Here is an 18120-nt window from a genome sequence, read left to right on the forward strand (position 1 = left end):
ACAAGTAAAGAGAATTAAGATCCAATATGACAAGCAGAGTGTTGTAGATTCACAACTGAGGGACTGTGAGTCAAATATCAGCCCACAGGTGATCAGGGAAGGCTTCCAAGAAGAAACTAACAACTAGTGTAAGAATTGGAGGACAAAAACATTAATTTAATCAGGTGCAGAAGAGGAAATTTCTCACATTTACAGGTTTAAAGCTATTCCAGACACACAGCAACATGTATAGAGGCAGGGGAAATGGAAATCAGAATTTGTTTCCTGAACTGGGAAGAACTCAGACAGAAGCTGTGGAAATACATAAAAGATGGGCTTGGACACTGAGATTGGTAACTGCTTAGATGAAAGAGGAAAAGTAGATCAAGGAATCAGCAATTCCTTGAGGCATGATAATGCTTTTCCCAGATACAGGATGTAAAGGAGAAGGAAAATGAGTTTGATAGTGAAGATAAGTAGGCAAGATATCAATATAGCTGGAAGGGGGAAACTGTTCTGGAGTAACAGCAGTAGCTATTGTCAGCCTTAGGGAGACCTGGGTGTAACCTGACTGATTAGCAGAATGGAATTGCACTCTTGAATTGGCATCTTCCCAAAATTAAGCCTAACTTCCATTGTGTATATATATTTCTCTGATCACTGACTATGTGAAATGCCCAAATATGCCTGAGAATGTCAGCCCCAAATGTACTTAGGAGTTTACTCAAAACTGAATTGGGAAATGGTCTTCCCCAAGAACACTGCTTCTAGTCATAGCAAATCCTACTTCATAGGAGAGATTGGCAGGAAAACATTGACAAAGTCCTAAAACTAAAAGTCCGTCTCCAGGACCCAATTAAAATATAGATTTTTATATAGACCTTCAGCAGTAGGAAAAAATGAATAAGAGCTACCAGTACTTTTAATCAGAACTTAAAATTACAAATATGTTTTTATTAATTAAAACTCACATGTAAAATTGCCTACCAAAGCAAACACAGGATAAAATAACTAACTCATTTGTTCTCATCTGTCCTCTCAGATCCAACAGTCTATTAAAACCCTCAGGGGTAGAAACTCTGGCTTATTTGCTAATCTTGCCCCAGTTTGTAGCATGTAGTATACAGAAGTGCTCAATAAATGTTAAATAAGAAATATATGTTTCTATATAAATAGGGAAGAAATGAAAATCTAAAAGAATATTTAGGAGTTTTGGAGAATCCCAGGCTGAGTCAGTTAAATGCTGTTAATATTGAAGTCAAGATCCTAGGGTAGGTATTAAGTATAAGTTTAGTTACCTCACATATCTGACTACATAACCTAGGAATCCAAAAATGTGTGGTGAGATGTTTGTGGAAGAAGGGATTAAAAGTGAAGATTTCTTTCTTTTAATAATGTCTTGCTATGTAGAAAAATGAGAAATTATACCCCAATGATTCAAATGTTTGAATTGCCAAGATCATTGTAATGTCATGTGTAGCTAATTAAAAAAATTAAATTGAAAAAAAAAGGGCTGGGGCTGGGGCTCAGCGGTAGTGCACTTGGCTAGCAAGTGTGAGGCACTAGGTTCGATCCTCAGTACCACATATAAATAAATAAACAAAGGTCTATCAACAACTTAAATTATATATATAAACTAAAGTGGAGAGCTGGGGTTGTGGCTCAGAGGTAAAGCGCTCGTGTAGCATGCATGAGGCGGCACTGGGTTCGATCCTCAGCTCCACATAAAGTAAAATAAAGACCTTGTGTCCACCTATAAGTAAAAAATAAATTTTAAAAAAATGAAAGTCGAGTACTACAATGCTCAAGTGTGAGCTCAGAATTTTATATCTACCTAAATTATCATTCCAGTACAAAGGACACAGTTTTAAAAATGCAAACAAACAAAAACCAAAAAGGCTAATGAACCATACAAACCCCAAGCCCCAAGACTATAAACATCCCTCTCCAGAAATTTGCTGGATAGTGAAGTACAACTATGGAGAAATGACCGGAAAAACAATGTCAAATAACCAATTTGAGGATTAACTCCATTTAATTGTAAGAATAATTGTTCACAGTAGAGGATTAATATATAATGGCTAATACAGAGTGAAATTACACATAAACAACAACAACAAAAGGGTCTACCATCCAAATCCAAGACAGGATGCAGGCAAACTTCAGGCACACAGGGTGAGAGGAGAGTCCAGCACAAATGAAGGGGACAGCCTGGGTGATCAGACATGGGTAGCAAGGGCTCAGCTGGAAGGCACCTTGGGCAGATCACCTGTACCACAGCAGCATCCAACAGGCTTGGGCTTCAGGCTCATCCGGAGGAGGACCCCATAGCGGGAGGCCAGGAGTGTTTAATGTTGGGGAGTCCTCCTGGGGTAGTAGCCGGAGAAGCAGAGAATGTTACTTTTCATTTGTTACTTCTTGGTATTACTTGAATTTTCTTAGCAATACATTGTATTCTTCCTTCTCTTTCTTCTTCAGTACTGGGATGAAACTTGGGGTCTCCTGCATGCTAGCTTTACCACCAAGCCACACCCCAGCCCTTATTTTTTTATTTACAAAACTACTTTAAAAATTTTTGAGAGATGTGAAACATATGGTCAGACTAACCTTTTTTAATGTACCTTTTTTAAATGAACAAAATTTTCACATTTCCCTGATTATTATTAAAGAAGGGAATTTCTGCCCTTTTACCCCTTACTTCAAGTGATGGGGCCTCTGCTCCTTTCCCAAAGATGATAATTTGGGTTCTAGGGTAACTGTCTGGAACAATACTTTGTGATGAAACAAAAAAAAGGGCCCTTTTTTATTTTGGCTGACATCATTCCTGGCATGTGAGTCAAACTGTTAAGTGTGAATAAGAACATCATCAAGGGGAGGAGAGGGGAGGTGGCATCGGAGGGTGCGGTGGACACAGCAGACTTGCCAGAGCACAGCTGGTGTGGCCTTGAAGTTACGTAGAGGCAAATTCTACCTGCACATCAATAACCAGGGTCAGGGCTGGGGATGTGGCTCAAGCGGTAGCGCGCTCGCCTGGCATGCGTGCGGCCCGGGTTCGATCCTCAGCACCACATACCAACAAAGATGTTGTGTCCGCCGAGAACTAAAAAAATAAATATTAAAAAAATTCTCTCTCTCTCTCTCTCTCTCTCTCTCTCTCTCTCTCTCTCTCTCTCTCCTCTCTCACTCTCTCTTTAAAAAAAAATAACCAGGGTCAGGACAGTTTGATGAAGTACAGATTCTAATTAAGAGCCAGAGGACCACAGCCTCACCACCTTCTCAGCCCAAGTTCAAACTTGAGTAAGGATTGCAACGAAGGTGGCTGGAGACTGCTCCCTCACACTGTGCACAGGCATGGACTCCAGTCAGGCAGTTACCAAGGAGAAAACTGGTAGAGACTACCCAAGGATGTCAATCAACTGGTGGTTTACATCCTCCAGTAAATAAAGTAAAAAGTCTTGTTCTGTGCTCTGTATTATTGCCTTGAACTTGGAAATTAATCCAACCTATAAATTCTGACGTGAGGCCAAATAAAATGGGTTGGAATGAAAAAAAAAAAACTTTAACCGTTCTAGTTGGTTCTGGCTGGTCATTATATCCTAGAACCAGAGCTTTTTTTTTTTTTTTTTTTTTTTTTGGTAGCACAGATGGAACCCAGGACACTCTACTGCTGAGCTAAACCCCAGTCCTTTTTTGAGATAGGGTCTCAATAAATTGTGAGGGTCTCACCAAGCTGTGGAGGCTGGCCTTGAAACTTCCAATCCTCTTGCCTCAGGCTCCCAGTCACTGGGATTAGAGGTGGACACCACCAGGTTCTAGCACAGATGGAACCCAGGACACTCTACTGCTGAGCTAAACCCCAGTCCTTTTTTGAGATAGGGTCTCAATAAATTGTGAGGGTCTCACCAAGCTGTGGAGGCTGGCCTTGAAACTTCCAATCCTCTTGCCTCAGCCTCCCAGTCACTGGGATTAAAGGTGGACACCACCAGGTCATACTGAACCTGTACTTTTCAAAGTGACCACTAGGCCAGAGGCCTAAGCAGGCATCTATGTGAATAGTCACTTTGGGATCTTGGAGTGCAGCAAGGGACTGGCTATCCTCACTTCAAACAGACCAGCTCTGGTTCATCAGTATGAGCTGTTTTGATGTGCATTATGTTCATAAAAATTGACATTAGAATTATTTGTAAGATTTCATTTTATGTTTCATTATTTCAATTTTTTTCTGCTCAACCTTTACCCTAAATAATATTCATTTTCTTGAGCTATTCAGGGAGAAACATTCATTTGTAATTTATAGGATGAAAATATATTTTCAATGGCCTTGAGAAAGAAGCCATTTCTCTTGAACTTGGAATTTTTTTCTGCATATAAGAGAATAAACAGTCTCCTCACTGCAGACAATAAGAAAGCAAGGCAGTCTCCCCAGAGTTGCTCACCATGAAAATGTGTCCAGAAAACCTTATGTGCATGGGAACCAGATGGCACCTGGAATGAGGACTCTTCCTTCCACACAAGTGTTTACAACAAACCATTGTTAACATCTTTGTATGAAAACATGACAGGACATACTAATGAGAAGCTTTTACTTGATGTTTTATTTGTAGAAAAGTTTCAGTTTTGCCATATTTATATTTTAAAATGCAAATATGAGAAGAAATGAGATTCTCCAAAATGTGGCCTGGGAACAGCTGATCTAGAAAGCTCTGGAGAGAAGGATCTGCATCCACAGGCCTGGCAGGCACTGCACTCTGTGTAGTGAAGGCTCTGAGCAGCCCTGCTACAACCGAAAGGACCCCAGGTATACCCCCACCAGAGAGAAGAGGGCCAGGCACAGTCATCCACCACCACCACAAGCAGAATCCAGACCTGGTCTGTGGCAGGTCCAGGCACTGACTGACCTCCCTAAGCCCTGGACACCCAAACAGGGCAAAGTTGATTTGAGCTTGGCCTGCTGCTGTCAGCTGCTGATTTGTTGATGCTCCTCTCAAACAGCCTGGCCTCGTGCACTCACTGGGAAGGGAAGCAGGTGACCCCATAGCTGCTGGCTACCATGGCAGTCTGCTTTCTGAACAGAGGCTGATGCCTACAAAAGTAACTAAGGGAAATGGGGGCTACAGCATGTCTAGGAAGAGGTGCATGCAGATAAAACAACTACCCGAGGAAAAGCAGGAAGAGGTGAAGAGCTACAAACCCTTCAGGTGTAGCTGAAATGAAAATGGAGAGGAAATGGAAACCCAGCTTCTCTGTCCAACTTTTGGGAACCTTCCTTGCTAAGAGGTCAGCCATTGAGTTTGGGGAGAAAACTTCAGAGACGGGAGCTGAGGTGTGACATTGAGTGATGGGTGTCAGAGGGACTACCTCAGCCTAGTAGGATTCATAATGGGAAGGGAGAAGGCAGCATTTGTTGGTGGGGGAAGGAGGGCAGCGGGAAAGTACAACAGCTATGAACTTGCTCAAATAGGCTGGGCAATGGGGCCACCTACAAGGAAAATCAGTGTTCACTGGAGTGGAAGATGAACATGGGCAGACCAACTGGGCCACCAAGTGGGGAAGGAGCCTGTGAGGGCGGGAGAACAGGACAAAAGAGGTGCCATCTCCCCAAACCTGCTGAACTGAGTGTCCAGCCTGTGAGTGGCCCAGTAGGGCCATCAGCACTGGAGAGAGACAGCGTGGGGTGGAAGATGAGGACAGAAGGATTCAGGCCACAGGGAGGGCCCGACTGGTGACACAGCAGAATCCAGGAGGACAGGGCAGAAAGAGCAGCCCACCAGGTCAGGAGCTTGTGGCATGCTGAGACTTGTCCAGCCGCTGTGTCTGGAAGCAGAAACACCCTGTTGTGGTGGAGCCAGCTCAGGCCAGCATGAGATCTGCTGCAATTAATGGAGAACTACAGGGACAGTTTTATTGCATCCCAGTTTCCAAGCAGGCTAGGATAATTCTGCAAATCCCCCGCATGCATTATATAAGGGTTAGATTATGATTTAGGAGACAAGCCTTTTCAGGAATATTAGTTTATCAGTGAAAAAAGACCCACTTATAATTCATTTACTGAGAACTCAGTAGGACAAATAAAATAATTAGGCTTTTTTTTTAAAAATAGCACTTCAGCTTTGCAATTGTTCTTCATAATAATGAGCTGTTATGTACAGAGTTTCCACTCTTTATTTTTTTAAATAAGAAATTACATGCAAGCCAAGTATGACAAAATGCAGATCTAGAGGTTTCTGTGGTTATAGTAATCGGCCCACAGTACATAAATCCCCTGTCACTGGAACCTGGCTGCACTAGGAATAAATCTCTTATTTATGGATTTCACAACCATAATATTTAACAGTGTCATTTTCATGAGTACATGTGCCAGATTTAAGAATGTAAAACATTCTGAATTTATAAAAACAAATGAATTATATTTACATTACAGAAAGATTTACTGCAGGGTTCTTGTAACCAATAAGCTCCTCTAGTGCATTGAAGATGTAATTTCTAATGCATCTTAGTCAAACTTTTTGATCAAGAACATATTATTATACCATGCAAAGTATATAGCAACACCGAAATCACACTCAGCTTTGGGGGTGAAAAATGCTACAATATCTGTGTTCACTGACTCTCCTTCCTCCAAGTCCATGGTGGACGAGTATCTGACAATATGCAAATTGTCTAACAAGTACTTACTATGCCATCTGTGGGGTATACGAATGTGATTAAGGCATGGCACCCAAGAACAGTTCTTGTAGGTCAAACTGTCTCTGTGAGGCATGAGAAATGGAATAATATAACCACCCACCAACTGAGCCACCATTATGAGTCAGAATCCATGACTCTTGAAACATTAATTGAATCCTTCAACCTTTGAGTAGGTGCCATTTCCATCCCATAGATAAGAATGAAGATCCAGAGAAGGCACATGACTCCTGGACTTGGAAATAAGAAGACACAGTTCAAATGTCTGCTCTTACCAGGGCCCAGGGCATGTCACTGAACACTCCTGGCTTCTATCTTCTCAACACATAGTAGGGCATCAGCACCTCCACAGAGCAATGGGAAGGATTAAAGCACTCAATGCATGGTCTCATAAGACAGTATTAGTTCAGTAACTTTTGCTAGAGATATGAAATTAGGGAATTTTTATCATATTCCTGACTGTCTCATCCCAAACATGGTGCTTTGGAAAGAGGTTAAGTTTTAGACTCAGTGGGAAGGACCTGAAGCAAAAAGGTGGCATGACAATAATGTTGGAAGTCTGAGGAAGGGTCTGTGTTCACCTTGGGCCCAAAGAGCTGGGAGGAAGACCCTGGGGAATCCAACTTTGGGAAACTATTATTTTCTATTCCTGAATGAGAAAACATATTTATAAGATTTCTGAAATCTCTCCTCCCATGTTTATTTTAATCATTCCCTTAAAAATGACTATTCTAGAGCAAATACAAGTAATGTGGGGCTCAATAGTTGCTTTGGGGCTAAGTCAAAATAGGAATAAGTCTTACCAACATCTGTCTAGAACTGACACCTAGAATATTATTTAGAATTACAAAGCAAACCCATAATGCACCTATAAGAAGAGTTCCCCCTCTCTGATTAATGCATTGGAAAAAAATATTAGTCTTAGAAATTTTGTTCAAATGCTTTAACTTCAAATCATCATTTAACAGTTTTTCAGCACTGAGACTGCCAGGCCTAGTAATACAAATATTAAAATATATATGCATTTTAATTGGGTAGACTCCGAAGAGACAGCAGAAGGCAATCAGTGCAATCGTGAAGGTATACACCATGGATGTTTGTAACTACTGGTTACAGTGAATTATGGTAAACAGTCCCATATTACTGTCTTTCCCTGGCCATTAGACTTGACATTCCTATTCTCCATCAAAATCTCATTTTCTTATTAGACCTACAGTTTCCATAATTCTCTCATAAGACTTTCTCAGGGCTGGGGTTGTGGCTCAGGGTTAGGGTTTAGGGTTTAGGGTTTAGGGTTTAGGGTTAGGGTTAGGATTAGGGTTACTCAGAGCATTAAGCTGCACCCTCAGGTCTCAGGGCCCAAGTTCCTGTAGAGGACAGAGCCATGAATCCATCAGGGCCCAGGGAGCTGCCCCAGAGTGCACAGGGGCCAAGGTGCTGGGCCCACCTTTCAGTCAGGGCTGTGAGTGAGAACCTGGGTCAGGGTGTGGCTGAGGAACCTCTTCAGCGCATCCGCAGAAACCCTACCACACGGGAGAGCCTGGAACACACCAAGCCTGAGCACAGCAGAGGGAGACTCTCAGGAGGAAAGGCTGCCCCTTCAGGCCCAGTCCTCGCACCATGGGTCTCGCAGGCATTCCTTTCTTTATTCTTAAAAGCGCTTTCTTGGTCAGGCCATGAAGCTGCAGGGGTTTTTGTTTTTTCTTTCTTCTTTTGATACAAGGAATAGAAACCAGGGGTGCTCTACCACTGACTACACCCCCCCCCAGTCCTTTTTATTTTTCATTTTATGACAGGATCTAAGTTGCCCAGGTTGGTCTTGAACTTGCATCCTCCTGCCTCAACCTCCCGAGTCCCTACAATCACAGGTATGGCCACTGCACCTGGCCAGCTCTAGGCTTTGAGTGGGATCCAAGGAAAATGGTCTTATCAAGACAGAAATGAAGCAGTGAGGAGCCGAGAGTGCAGAGGCAGGCTGGAGGCGAGACCAGATAAGGAGGATGGGCCATAACTGAGCAGAAATGGGCAGCCAGGAGGCCTCAGCCACCAGGAGCAGACCAGGGCATAGCACCCGGCATGTGCGGTGGCTGTGGCAGCTGTGCTCTTGTTAGAGCCAATGACTCCGAGAGAACAGGGAAGGAGCATGGGGCAGATGTCCCTAGGCTGGGGTCCGCCTGCCACTCTGCAAGACTCCCCAACATGGGTAAGGCACCCACAGCCATGGCAACGAGGGGGCAAGAACCAAGGGGCCAGCAGTTAAGTCCTACCCCTGCCAGCCTTCTCCACAGAGCACACTGCAGCCGGGCCAGCAGGAGCCTGGCCATTCCCATGAGAGAATGTCTGAACTTAAAGTACTACAGCCAAACACAGACATGAGAAGAAACAGCACAGCAAGCCACCCGACTCAGGAAGCTTGTCTCAGAGATCTGGCCCAACAGGCCGTCTGGGCCGGACCTGCCAGCCTAGCTCAGTGGGGAGCCTACCTGAGGTGCACAGACAGGGCCTCATTACAGGGTCACAGAGAGTGTCCTCACAAGAAGCCAGACCTGCTGGCCCTCAAACTCCAGCTTAGACCCAGAACTGTGAGAAAATGTCTGCTAAGCCACACAGTCCACTATATTTTGCTCTGGCAACTTGGGCAGACTAACACACACACATACGCACACACACATATACACACACACAAATAACGTGGTGCACTCCTAATTTTGTACCCAAAAGGACTTAACATCAGCGTATTATAGCAACATGGCCTCATCAATGTTCATAGCAACTCAATTCACAATGGCTAAGCTATGTCATCAACCTAGGTGCCCTTTATGAATGCATAAAGAAAATGTGGCACATATACACAATAGAATTACTCAGCCATAAAGAATGAGATTATGGCATTTGCCAGGAAATGGATGGAATGTATCATGTTAAGTGAAATAAGCCAAACCCAAAAATTAAAGGCAGAATGTTCTCTCTGATATGCAGATGCTGACTCACAATGGGGGTGGTGGAGGGGGTGGAGGTTCACTGGATTGGACAGGAGAGTGAGGGGAAGGGAAGGGGATGGGAAAGACAGTAGGATGAATTGAACATAACCTCCCAGTGTTCTTATGTGAGTACACATAGTATGTCAAAGTACACTCTACCATCACATGTAACTCAATAACAAAATGGTGTTTTAACCACTGCAACAGAAACACTGAGTCATTCAGCACATCAAGCCCCTTGTAAGAGATAAAAATCAAGAGGAAAACAATTAAAAGACTGAGAAGAGGGCTAGGGATGTGGCTCAAGTGGTAGCATGCTCGCCTGGCATGCATGTGGCCCGGGGTTCGATCCTCAGCACCACATACAAACAAAGATGTTGTGTCCACCAAAAACTAAACAATAAATATTAAAAAATTCTCTCTCTCTCTCTAAAAAAAAAAAAAAAGACTGAGAAGACCTGGAAATATGGGGGCCTCTACCTGTCCTCTTGGGATTCCACCCTCAAGGCCCTGACCCACTGTGCACTGAAGCACATCCTTACCCCCACCTCCCACGCTCAACTCTGTGAGTCTACAGAGCCCTGGAAAGAGAAGGCCACCCTGACCAAGCCTGACAACGGCAGATCTGAGCAGGACCCAGAGAGCAGTGTGGGGCTGGCCACACGGGAGGACCAACAGCAGCAGCATGTTCTGGGAAGCTCTGTGGTAGGGTCTGAGAGCAAAGAGAGGAGGAAGCCATGGGGCTCAGCTCACGTCAGGAGGCCCCATTTCCTGAGGGACTCCAGAAGCAGGAGTACGGGGTGTGTTTCCTACTGGCTCTCAGAAGATGAAGGAGAGAATGGTGCCCTGGACCAGGGGTTGCTACCCTAGAAGGGTTTCAATACCATGGGAAGGCCTCCACTCAAAGGCTTCTGCCCCTGGCCTCCCTATGAGCATGGACCCTTCCCCAAATTGCCCACATACCAGCAGCTCACCACCCTATGATCGGAGGACTCCTCCTGAAGGCCGGCAGCCAAAGTGTCAAGTGCCACTGACAACACAGGGCAGAAGCAGCACTCAGCAGGCACTAACAGTCTGTCAGCACACACCCTCAAGTGCTCTGGGAAAAGGGGTCAATTTCTGAGTCTCAGGCCTCTGCAGGCCCTTAAATCCCATGGCACTAGGTCCAGCCAGCCAGTTACCTACCCTGAGGACACCGAGGCCTGCCAGCTTTTTGTTTTCTTTTGTGGTTCTGGGGATGGAATCCAGGGCCTGGCACAAGCTAGAAGTGCTCTGCCACTGAACTGGGTCCCCAGATCCTCACAACAAGCAGGCTGCTGATGCTGCAGTGAGCTGCACCACTGTGCAGCCCTGGAGCTAACTGTGCAGCCACACTGAACGGGGCTCTGCAGCACCACGCCGGCCAGCTACTGCCAGGACAAGGCCGGAAAGCTGGGAAGGCTCCTGAGCAGCCAAGTGTTCCCAGCTGCAGGGGCCACTGACTTACATGAGAGCATGCTCTGCAGCACCTCAGCAGCCACCTGTCAGAACAGAGCACAGGGATGTCACTCGGCAGTGTCTGGGCAGTCACGCACTCGCATTAGACACACCTGTCACCTCTACAAAGAAGAGCACCTCCAAAATTCCTTCACAAACCTAGAAATCCCCCAATGCTGCCCACCATGACACCCAGGCATGTCCCCGCAAGGTCTAGGCCGGGACCCACAGCCCCCGCTCTGGCTGCACCCCCTCCCCTCCTGTGCTGCCAGGATAGACCTGTGCTGCTGTGAAGACCCCTGCCCTGGAGACCTCTGGAAACTCAGGACACCCTCAGTGGTCACTTCGCAGAAAATGATTTCCTTACGCAAAACTTACAAGTGTGGACACAGAACAAATGGCAGCCACTAGCCCAGGAGTTCCAAAAGGAGCCAAGACCTGGTGGGGCCTGCTCCTCAGGCCCCAGCCCACTGCTGCTAGGAGGCTGAGTCGGGCAGCTCCCTGCTCTGCTGTCCCTCCTACCTGGGACATTGTTCCAGTCTCCTCCACTCTTCTCAGATCCGAGTTTTCCTGAAATCCCTGTGAAACCAACAGCTCCACAAAATCTGGAAAACCACAAACCAAAGTATTTACACACATATGGTCTCCAAGCAGCTGTGACTCACACAGATCCCTAGGGCCACCCAGCCCCATTCCTATCAACATACACGCACTCACCAAGCCAGACTTACCCTCACTCTATTTTGGAAGTACTTAGCATACATCAAATTTATATTAAGGGCTTTTTCTCTTAATGCAAAGAAGTAGATCTCAAGGGATGGCTCATGGATGGTCCCCCCACAGCAAATACAGGACATGCAGCTCATCCCACCAGGAAGGAGCTTTTTGCAAGGGAGGATTCCAGGCAATGCAGGCAACCAAGGCTCACAGAGCAGACAGAGCTGGCCACTAATGGAAAATGCAGCCTCTGCCAACCCCCTCCAACTGCTGAGGCTAAAAGCAAATTCAGGACACCAGGAACTTGCTGGGCCCCACGCTCACAGGCATGGCGGATGCTCAGCTTCCCACTGGCAGTGGGAACTTTTTTTAAATATTTACTTTTTACTTTCAGTTGGACATTATATCTTTATTTTATTTTTATGTGGTGCTGAGGATCAAACCCACGGCCTCATGTATGTCAGGCACTCTACCACTGAGCCACAACCCCAGCGCCCCCAAGGTACTTTTCTCAGGAACTATGAACATACCAGAGAGCACAGCCCTAGCGATGTCCAGGTATGGGCAGGAGGTGTCTATCTGCTGGCACAGGAGGCGCAGGTTCCTGAAGAGCCACGCCACCACGGCCCGCATGTCAGGATGGCTGGGGATACAGCACACAGTGGATCTGGGTCTGCCTGACCCCATGGCTGCCTCCCCTTACTTGGCAATTTTCTGCAACCCTCACTCCACTGTGAAGCCTAGTCTTTCTGCTCCAAAAGTCCATGGACCAGCTACAGGGTTCTGCCTGGCTGCAAATGACCCAGAAACAATCAATTTCAAATGGTTCACTTATCTGCACTGAACACTGTAGGGATCAGGGATGGGACACATACGGGACATGTGCAGCTCCTTTGCACATACTCTCTGTATGTCTTTGTTTCCTACTTCACTGGTTTCTGCTATAACCCTTATTACTTTCTCCCTCCATCTGGCTTAACTTGCTCTTCTCTTTCTAGTCTCTGAGGTTAAGCCTAGATTGATAACATTCTTTTTTGAAATATAGGCTTTTACAAATATGGATTGCCCTCTAAACATTTCCTTAGCTGTGTTCCACAGATTCTGGAAGACTATTTTCATTTCCACTCATCTCAAGGTATATTAGGTGCACACTAAACTTCATGTAGTGAAGTTTACTACCCATGTATAGCTTCTGGCTCTGTCACGTTTAGGCTTCCCACTTCAAAATCACGAAAGTCCTCCCAGGGCTGGCTTTTATGTATTGACATTTTCCTCTTTAATTCATCTAGAGATTTTGTTTAGTTTTGCATACAGAACCCAGGAACTCACAGGTTCCAGGCAGCTCGAGGACACTGAGCCACCCCATAGCCCAGGCTTTTTTTGAAATAAGAAAAAGATATGACCTTTTTTAATCAGTGTGAGCCACTGTCACACCACCATTTGGATTCAGGTGGTGTGGAAAAAAATCACACATGATTTCAATAACAACTAATGTTCTCGTTAAACAATGAGGCAATTGCTTCTCCAGGTGCTTTTGGAAGTAAATAATTCATACTAAACAGCAATGTCAAAGCAACATGGATTCACTAGTGCACTACATTTCCAGTGGCTCTTGTAGGCTCACGACACTTTGCACATGAAGACACCATACAGCTTCAAGCAAGAGAGAGTTCTGAGGAAAATGAGTGCTATGAGTCTGTGCCTATGTCCCAGCGTAGGCCGACTTCATGCCCACTGAAACATGGCCCGATGCCTCACTTTGGGCTCACGTTCCTACCCCCCTTCAGGCTCTTCTGCTGTCCTGGGGCTTCTCTCCGTTCCCACAGTCTAACCTGCTGCCTGTCAGGCTCTCGCAAGCCACCCCAACCTGGCTCCATGCAGCCAACACAGCAACCCAGTGGTTAAATGCCCCTGGGTTCTAATCCCTAGTACTCCAACTCTTCTGTAGATGCCTTTACTGGCTCCTCATCGCTTTGGGGACAAAGTCAAACTCTTATGCATGGCATAGGCCTTTCCTCATGAGCCTCCCCCAGGGAAGCCCCCCTGGACTGGCCAGGCATTCACACCATTCCACTGGACCCTGCTCAGACCATGCTGATCTTGTCCCCCACCACCTGCTATCCCCTCCCCTCCCCCAACCTCCAGGCAACTTTCAGCTGCCAAGAAGCCTTTCCTCACACCTTCTCTGCACAATTGTGAAGATGACACAATGCAATTTTCATGTGCATGTCATTGCCTTGTCCTAAATTAGATGCAATGAGCACAGGGATCATAAGCAGGATAAAAGGATGGAAGTTACCACTTTTATACACTTGCTCAGGCAGTTAGCACAAAATGGTAACTGAGCACTTTCAAAACTTCAAAAAAAATCTGTAAACTGCCAGGTGCAGTGGTACACACCTGTAATCCTAGCGGTTAGGGAGGCTGAGGCAGCAGGGTCTGAAGCTTGAGGCCAGGCTCATCAACTTAGCAAGGCCCTCAGCAACTTAGCAAGACCCTGTCTCAAGATAAAAAATAAAAAGGACCATGGAGGTGACTCAGTAGTTAAATGTTCCTAGGTTCTAATCCCTGGTACCAAAAACCAAAACGAAAAATATCTGTAAACCTACAGAGTTTGAATTATTCAAAAAAATACTTTTAGTATATTTAAATACTCTACTACTACACTGAAAAAGACTTCATGATAATATACCCAAGAAGGCAGACCACCCTGTTTCTGGGATGCACTGTATTCTAATAAAGATTGCCAACAATGGGCAGACACTGGCAAAAGGACTGAGGCTCTTCCTTCCCAGCACAGGAGCATCTGATGAACTTTTATTTCATTATCATTAAACAACATATTCAACTGAATCCCCAAGAAAACCCAGGGTTCTGGCTCCAACCAAATCAACAGAGCACTGCTGGACAAGACCAGAGTTGGGGTTGTTACCTGTGCTTTCCATACTTCTTGGCAGAAGGAGAGGCGGGAGAACATGCTGTGTGCCAGAAGATACTGAGCAATCTCAAGCAAGAAAGACAGTTTCTTCTGAAAGGACAATAGATCTTTTTTGAAGACAGGCAGACTACCTAAACTACAGCAGTGTGCTATTTCCACACAAACTCATGAGCAACAACATGTGACATTTAGGGGAACTGGCATCTCACTCTTTGCTCGGTGATGAGCAGCACGGGATGGCTAGGCTCCTCACAAACCATCTTCATACTGCAGGCAACTGTCCTTGCCGACAGTTTCCCCACAGGAACCCCCACCTTCAAGGCCTGATCCTGAAAAGCAGAGCCTTAAAGACAAAACAAAAAACAAAACTTTTCCTGAAAACATCAGCAATTTGAGTTAAAATATCTTTTTAAGCCACAGCACACAGAAAACTGTCTTCAAAAGGGGGGAAAATGTAAAGGGAAAAACATGATACCCAAAATAAGACACTTTCATGGACCAAGCAGCTCTACTACAATGAGAGGTAATTTCTGAACCCAGAGCTGTGCACACGCACAGGCAAGCAGGATGAGCAGATATGCTGACAGCTACACAAAGAGCTCTATCTCCACCGTTCAGCCAGCACCACCGAATGAGAACCCCAGCAGGCTCTTTCAACTACTCTTCTCCTTTCCATGGCCGTCCATGCTAGGTAAGTGCCCAGCCACTAAGCGTTCATGGGTGCAGCAGTTTGTCTTCCTGATTACTTCAGCATCCAGATGACCTGTAGGATGGAAGCATCCCACCGCCTTTATAGGTAGGGGCTTCCCAATGCTCTGCCACACACACCTGGTGGAAGCAAGGGCCACAGGTGGAGTCAGTCTGCAGGGCTAACAGAAGGAACCCCAATGCTGACTCTCAGGCAGCCACCAGGCTACTCCTGAGCAACCAGTCTCTAGTCTACCTTCCTTGAAGTGAGAAACGCTGTGCACCCTGGAAATAGGTAACACCTACAAGCAGTCACTTCCTTAGCTTCAAAAACTAATTTATGAGAAGAAATAGAAAGTTCTAGTACATGATCATTATCTTCAAGATTCTGAAAGCACATATTTATGAAGTGAGCAAATGCGATGGTTTTAGAGGCTTCAGTAGAGTATTAGAAATCAACTATTTGTTGCCAGGGAAAAATTTATTTTTATTTAAAATGCATTTATCTTATTTACTTATTTAATTTTTAAAGCATGGTAGCCATCTCTTCAGCAAAAAAACAAATTTAGGGGCTGGGGTTGTAGCTCAGCAGTAGACCACTTGCCTAGCACGTGTGAGGCCCAGGGTTCGATCCTCAGCACCACATAAAAATAAATAAATAAAATAAAGATACTGTGTACACTAAAAAATAAATATTAAAAAAAAAGAAAAGAAAAAGAAATTTAAAAACTAATGGATGGGAGCTGGGGTTATGGCTCAACGGTAGAGTGCTCGCCTCGCATGTGCAAGGCCCTGGATTTGATCCTCAGCACCAGATAAATAAATAAATAAATAAGTAAATAAATAAATAAATAAAAATAAAGTTATAAAAAACAACAACTACTACTACTAATGGGTGGAGGGTCCATACTTCTGTGATTAAGGATAAACAGCACAAGATCTCATGCCTTATCCAAAGTCCTTACAAGAATGTACAACCATGCCTGGCCCCTGGACTTGTGACTCATCATCTGTGAGATTCAAAACCAGTTATGGCAGTGAAAATCAGGATCATTTCCCAATGGCACACAGCATCAGAGATTCTGCCAGACCTATTATCTAAGGTTACCTTTATACTTCTTAAGAACAAATTAGTGATTCAGTTAATTCCACTATTTGCAAAAATAGCTGTCATGTAAAAAACTATGAAGGACAAGAAGAAATCTAACACATTTTTTGTTATCTCCTCCAGAGCCTTCCCTATCTCACTATCCCAAATTGGGAGGAAAGTGGCCACCTAGAAACACACTTACCCTCCTCCTTCCTCCCTGACACACACCTAGAAACACACTGCCTTCCTGCCTGCTCCCGGCACAACAACCTCTGCTTGTGCACCTCTGTGGATGAGCAGCACACACTGCGGTCTTTCATAAATCAGCTTGGTTCCTACCCAAGTCAGTCAGTTTCTAAACACAGCAGCAAAACAAGCCCACACCAAATCATAAAATAACAAATCCTCTAACTCCATGAATTAAGAATCCAAGTGTAACTCACCTATGAAGGAACAAGAACCATCCGTGGAGGCCTTGTCACTGTCACAATCAATCAATATGTCGAAGCACAATTTTTCACAGAGTGGATCTTCCACCTAGAATCAAAGCAGGGTGTGCACCACTGTCAAAACCCAGAGACTCCTACCGGGCCGGCCTGAGACTTTTAAAGTGGAACTGACTGACCGCAGCCTGGGGAGAGTCGTTAACCCACTCCTCAACCGCGCTCTCCACCGAGACGCCCCGCTCTCCTCCCCAGGCAGCCGGGAGCCAAGGCCACACCGACTTCCTCTCACCTCAAGCAGAAGGTCACTCAGGCTCTGGTGGCGTCTCAGGAGTTGCACCGCCGAGTTCTTCAGTTTCTGTCCCCTTTCAGGATTATATTTTTGCCTCTTGACTCTTCCCGCTAAGGAAAAGGAGAAAATCAGTTTCCAGACGTCGACCCAGCGAGCTCCTGCCCCGGGCCCAGGGGACACGAGGCGTACCGCCCGCGGGGTGGCCGGGGGCCCAGCGGGCGGAGGGCCGGGCCGCCGGGACCCTTCAGGCCGGAGCCGGCCAGCCGCGGTGGGGAAGCGCCCAGGGAAGGGGCTCGGGCCGGCGGAGGTCCGCCCACCTACCAGCAGCTCGGCCCAGGACCTCCGGCGGCGCAGCGGATCGGAACCCGCGGCTGCTCCCGGAGGCGGCGAGCCCGCCATGGTGAGCGCCAGGACGTCGAGGCGCTAGCTCTCCGAGCCCGCGCTGCCTGCCTTCTCATTGGCTGCGGCCGGTTCGCGTGTTTCGGGGCTGAAGTCCCCAGGCCACACCCCACGAAGGCGGAAACCTGGGGCAGCGGCCATCTTGGCAGTGGCATCAGAAAAAAGGCGCTGGCGGCCATCTGGGTGGTGGCAGGAGCGTCGAGCGCTCACGCCACGAGAGAAAAGTTACCCGGGGTTGGAAGCTGGAAGGGGCAATGGGCGGTGCGGATTGATAGTGGCATCCTGCCAGGAAACAGCGACGTCCCTAATGCGTCTTTCCTGACGAAAAGGACCCAGAGCTGATCTGGAAAGGACGGGCACTACAAACCCAGAGCAAGAGATGCTGAAAACCTCCGGGCCCTCCCCTGCAAGGCGGGCCAGCTCCTGCAACACCA

The 18120-nt window shown here is 46.2% G+C and overlaps 1 protein-coding gene across 1 annotated transcript in view; it reads right to left on the reverse strand.

Moving 5' to 3' along the window:
• Nucleotides 1-17686, reverse strand: part of LOC144251651 (Fanconi anemia group A protein-like) — a 33024-nt gene extending 15338 nt beyond the window's left edge. Inside the window, exons 1-8 of the mRNA XM_077794461.1 lie at nucleotides 17605-17686; nucleotides 17288-17397; nucleotides 16996-17089; nucleotides 14985-15118; nucleotides 14770-14865; nucleotides 13436-13509; nucleotides 12368-12480; nucleotides 11643-11725 (exon numbers count right to left, since the gene is read on the reverse strand). Of these exons, the coding sequence (XP_077650587.1) occupies nucleotides 11643-11725; nucleotides 12368-12480; nucleotides 13436-13509; nucleotides 14770-14865; nucleotides 14985-15118; nucleotides 16996-17089; nucleotides 17288-17397; nucleotides 17605-17686 (786 nt within the window). The remainder of the gene's footprint in view (nucleotides 1-11642; nucleotides 11726-12367; nucleotides 12481-13435; nucleotides 13510-14769; nucleotides 14866-14984; nucleotides 15119-16995; nucleotides 17090-17287; nucleotides 17398-17604) is intronic.
• Between the last annotated feature and the right edge of the window lie 434 nt (nucleotides 17687-18120).

This window comes from Urocitellus parryii, unplaced genomic scaffold, assembly GCF_045843805.1.
Source record: "Urocitellus parryii isolate mUroPar1 unplaced genomic scaffold, mUroPar1.hap1 Scaffold_145, whole genome shotgun sequence".
Taxonomy (NCBI): domain Eukaryota; kingdom Metazoa; phylum Chordata; class Mammalia; order Rodentia; family Sciuridae; genus Urocitellus; species Urocitellus parryii.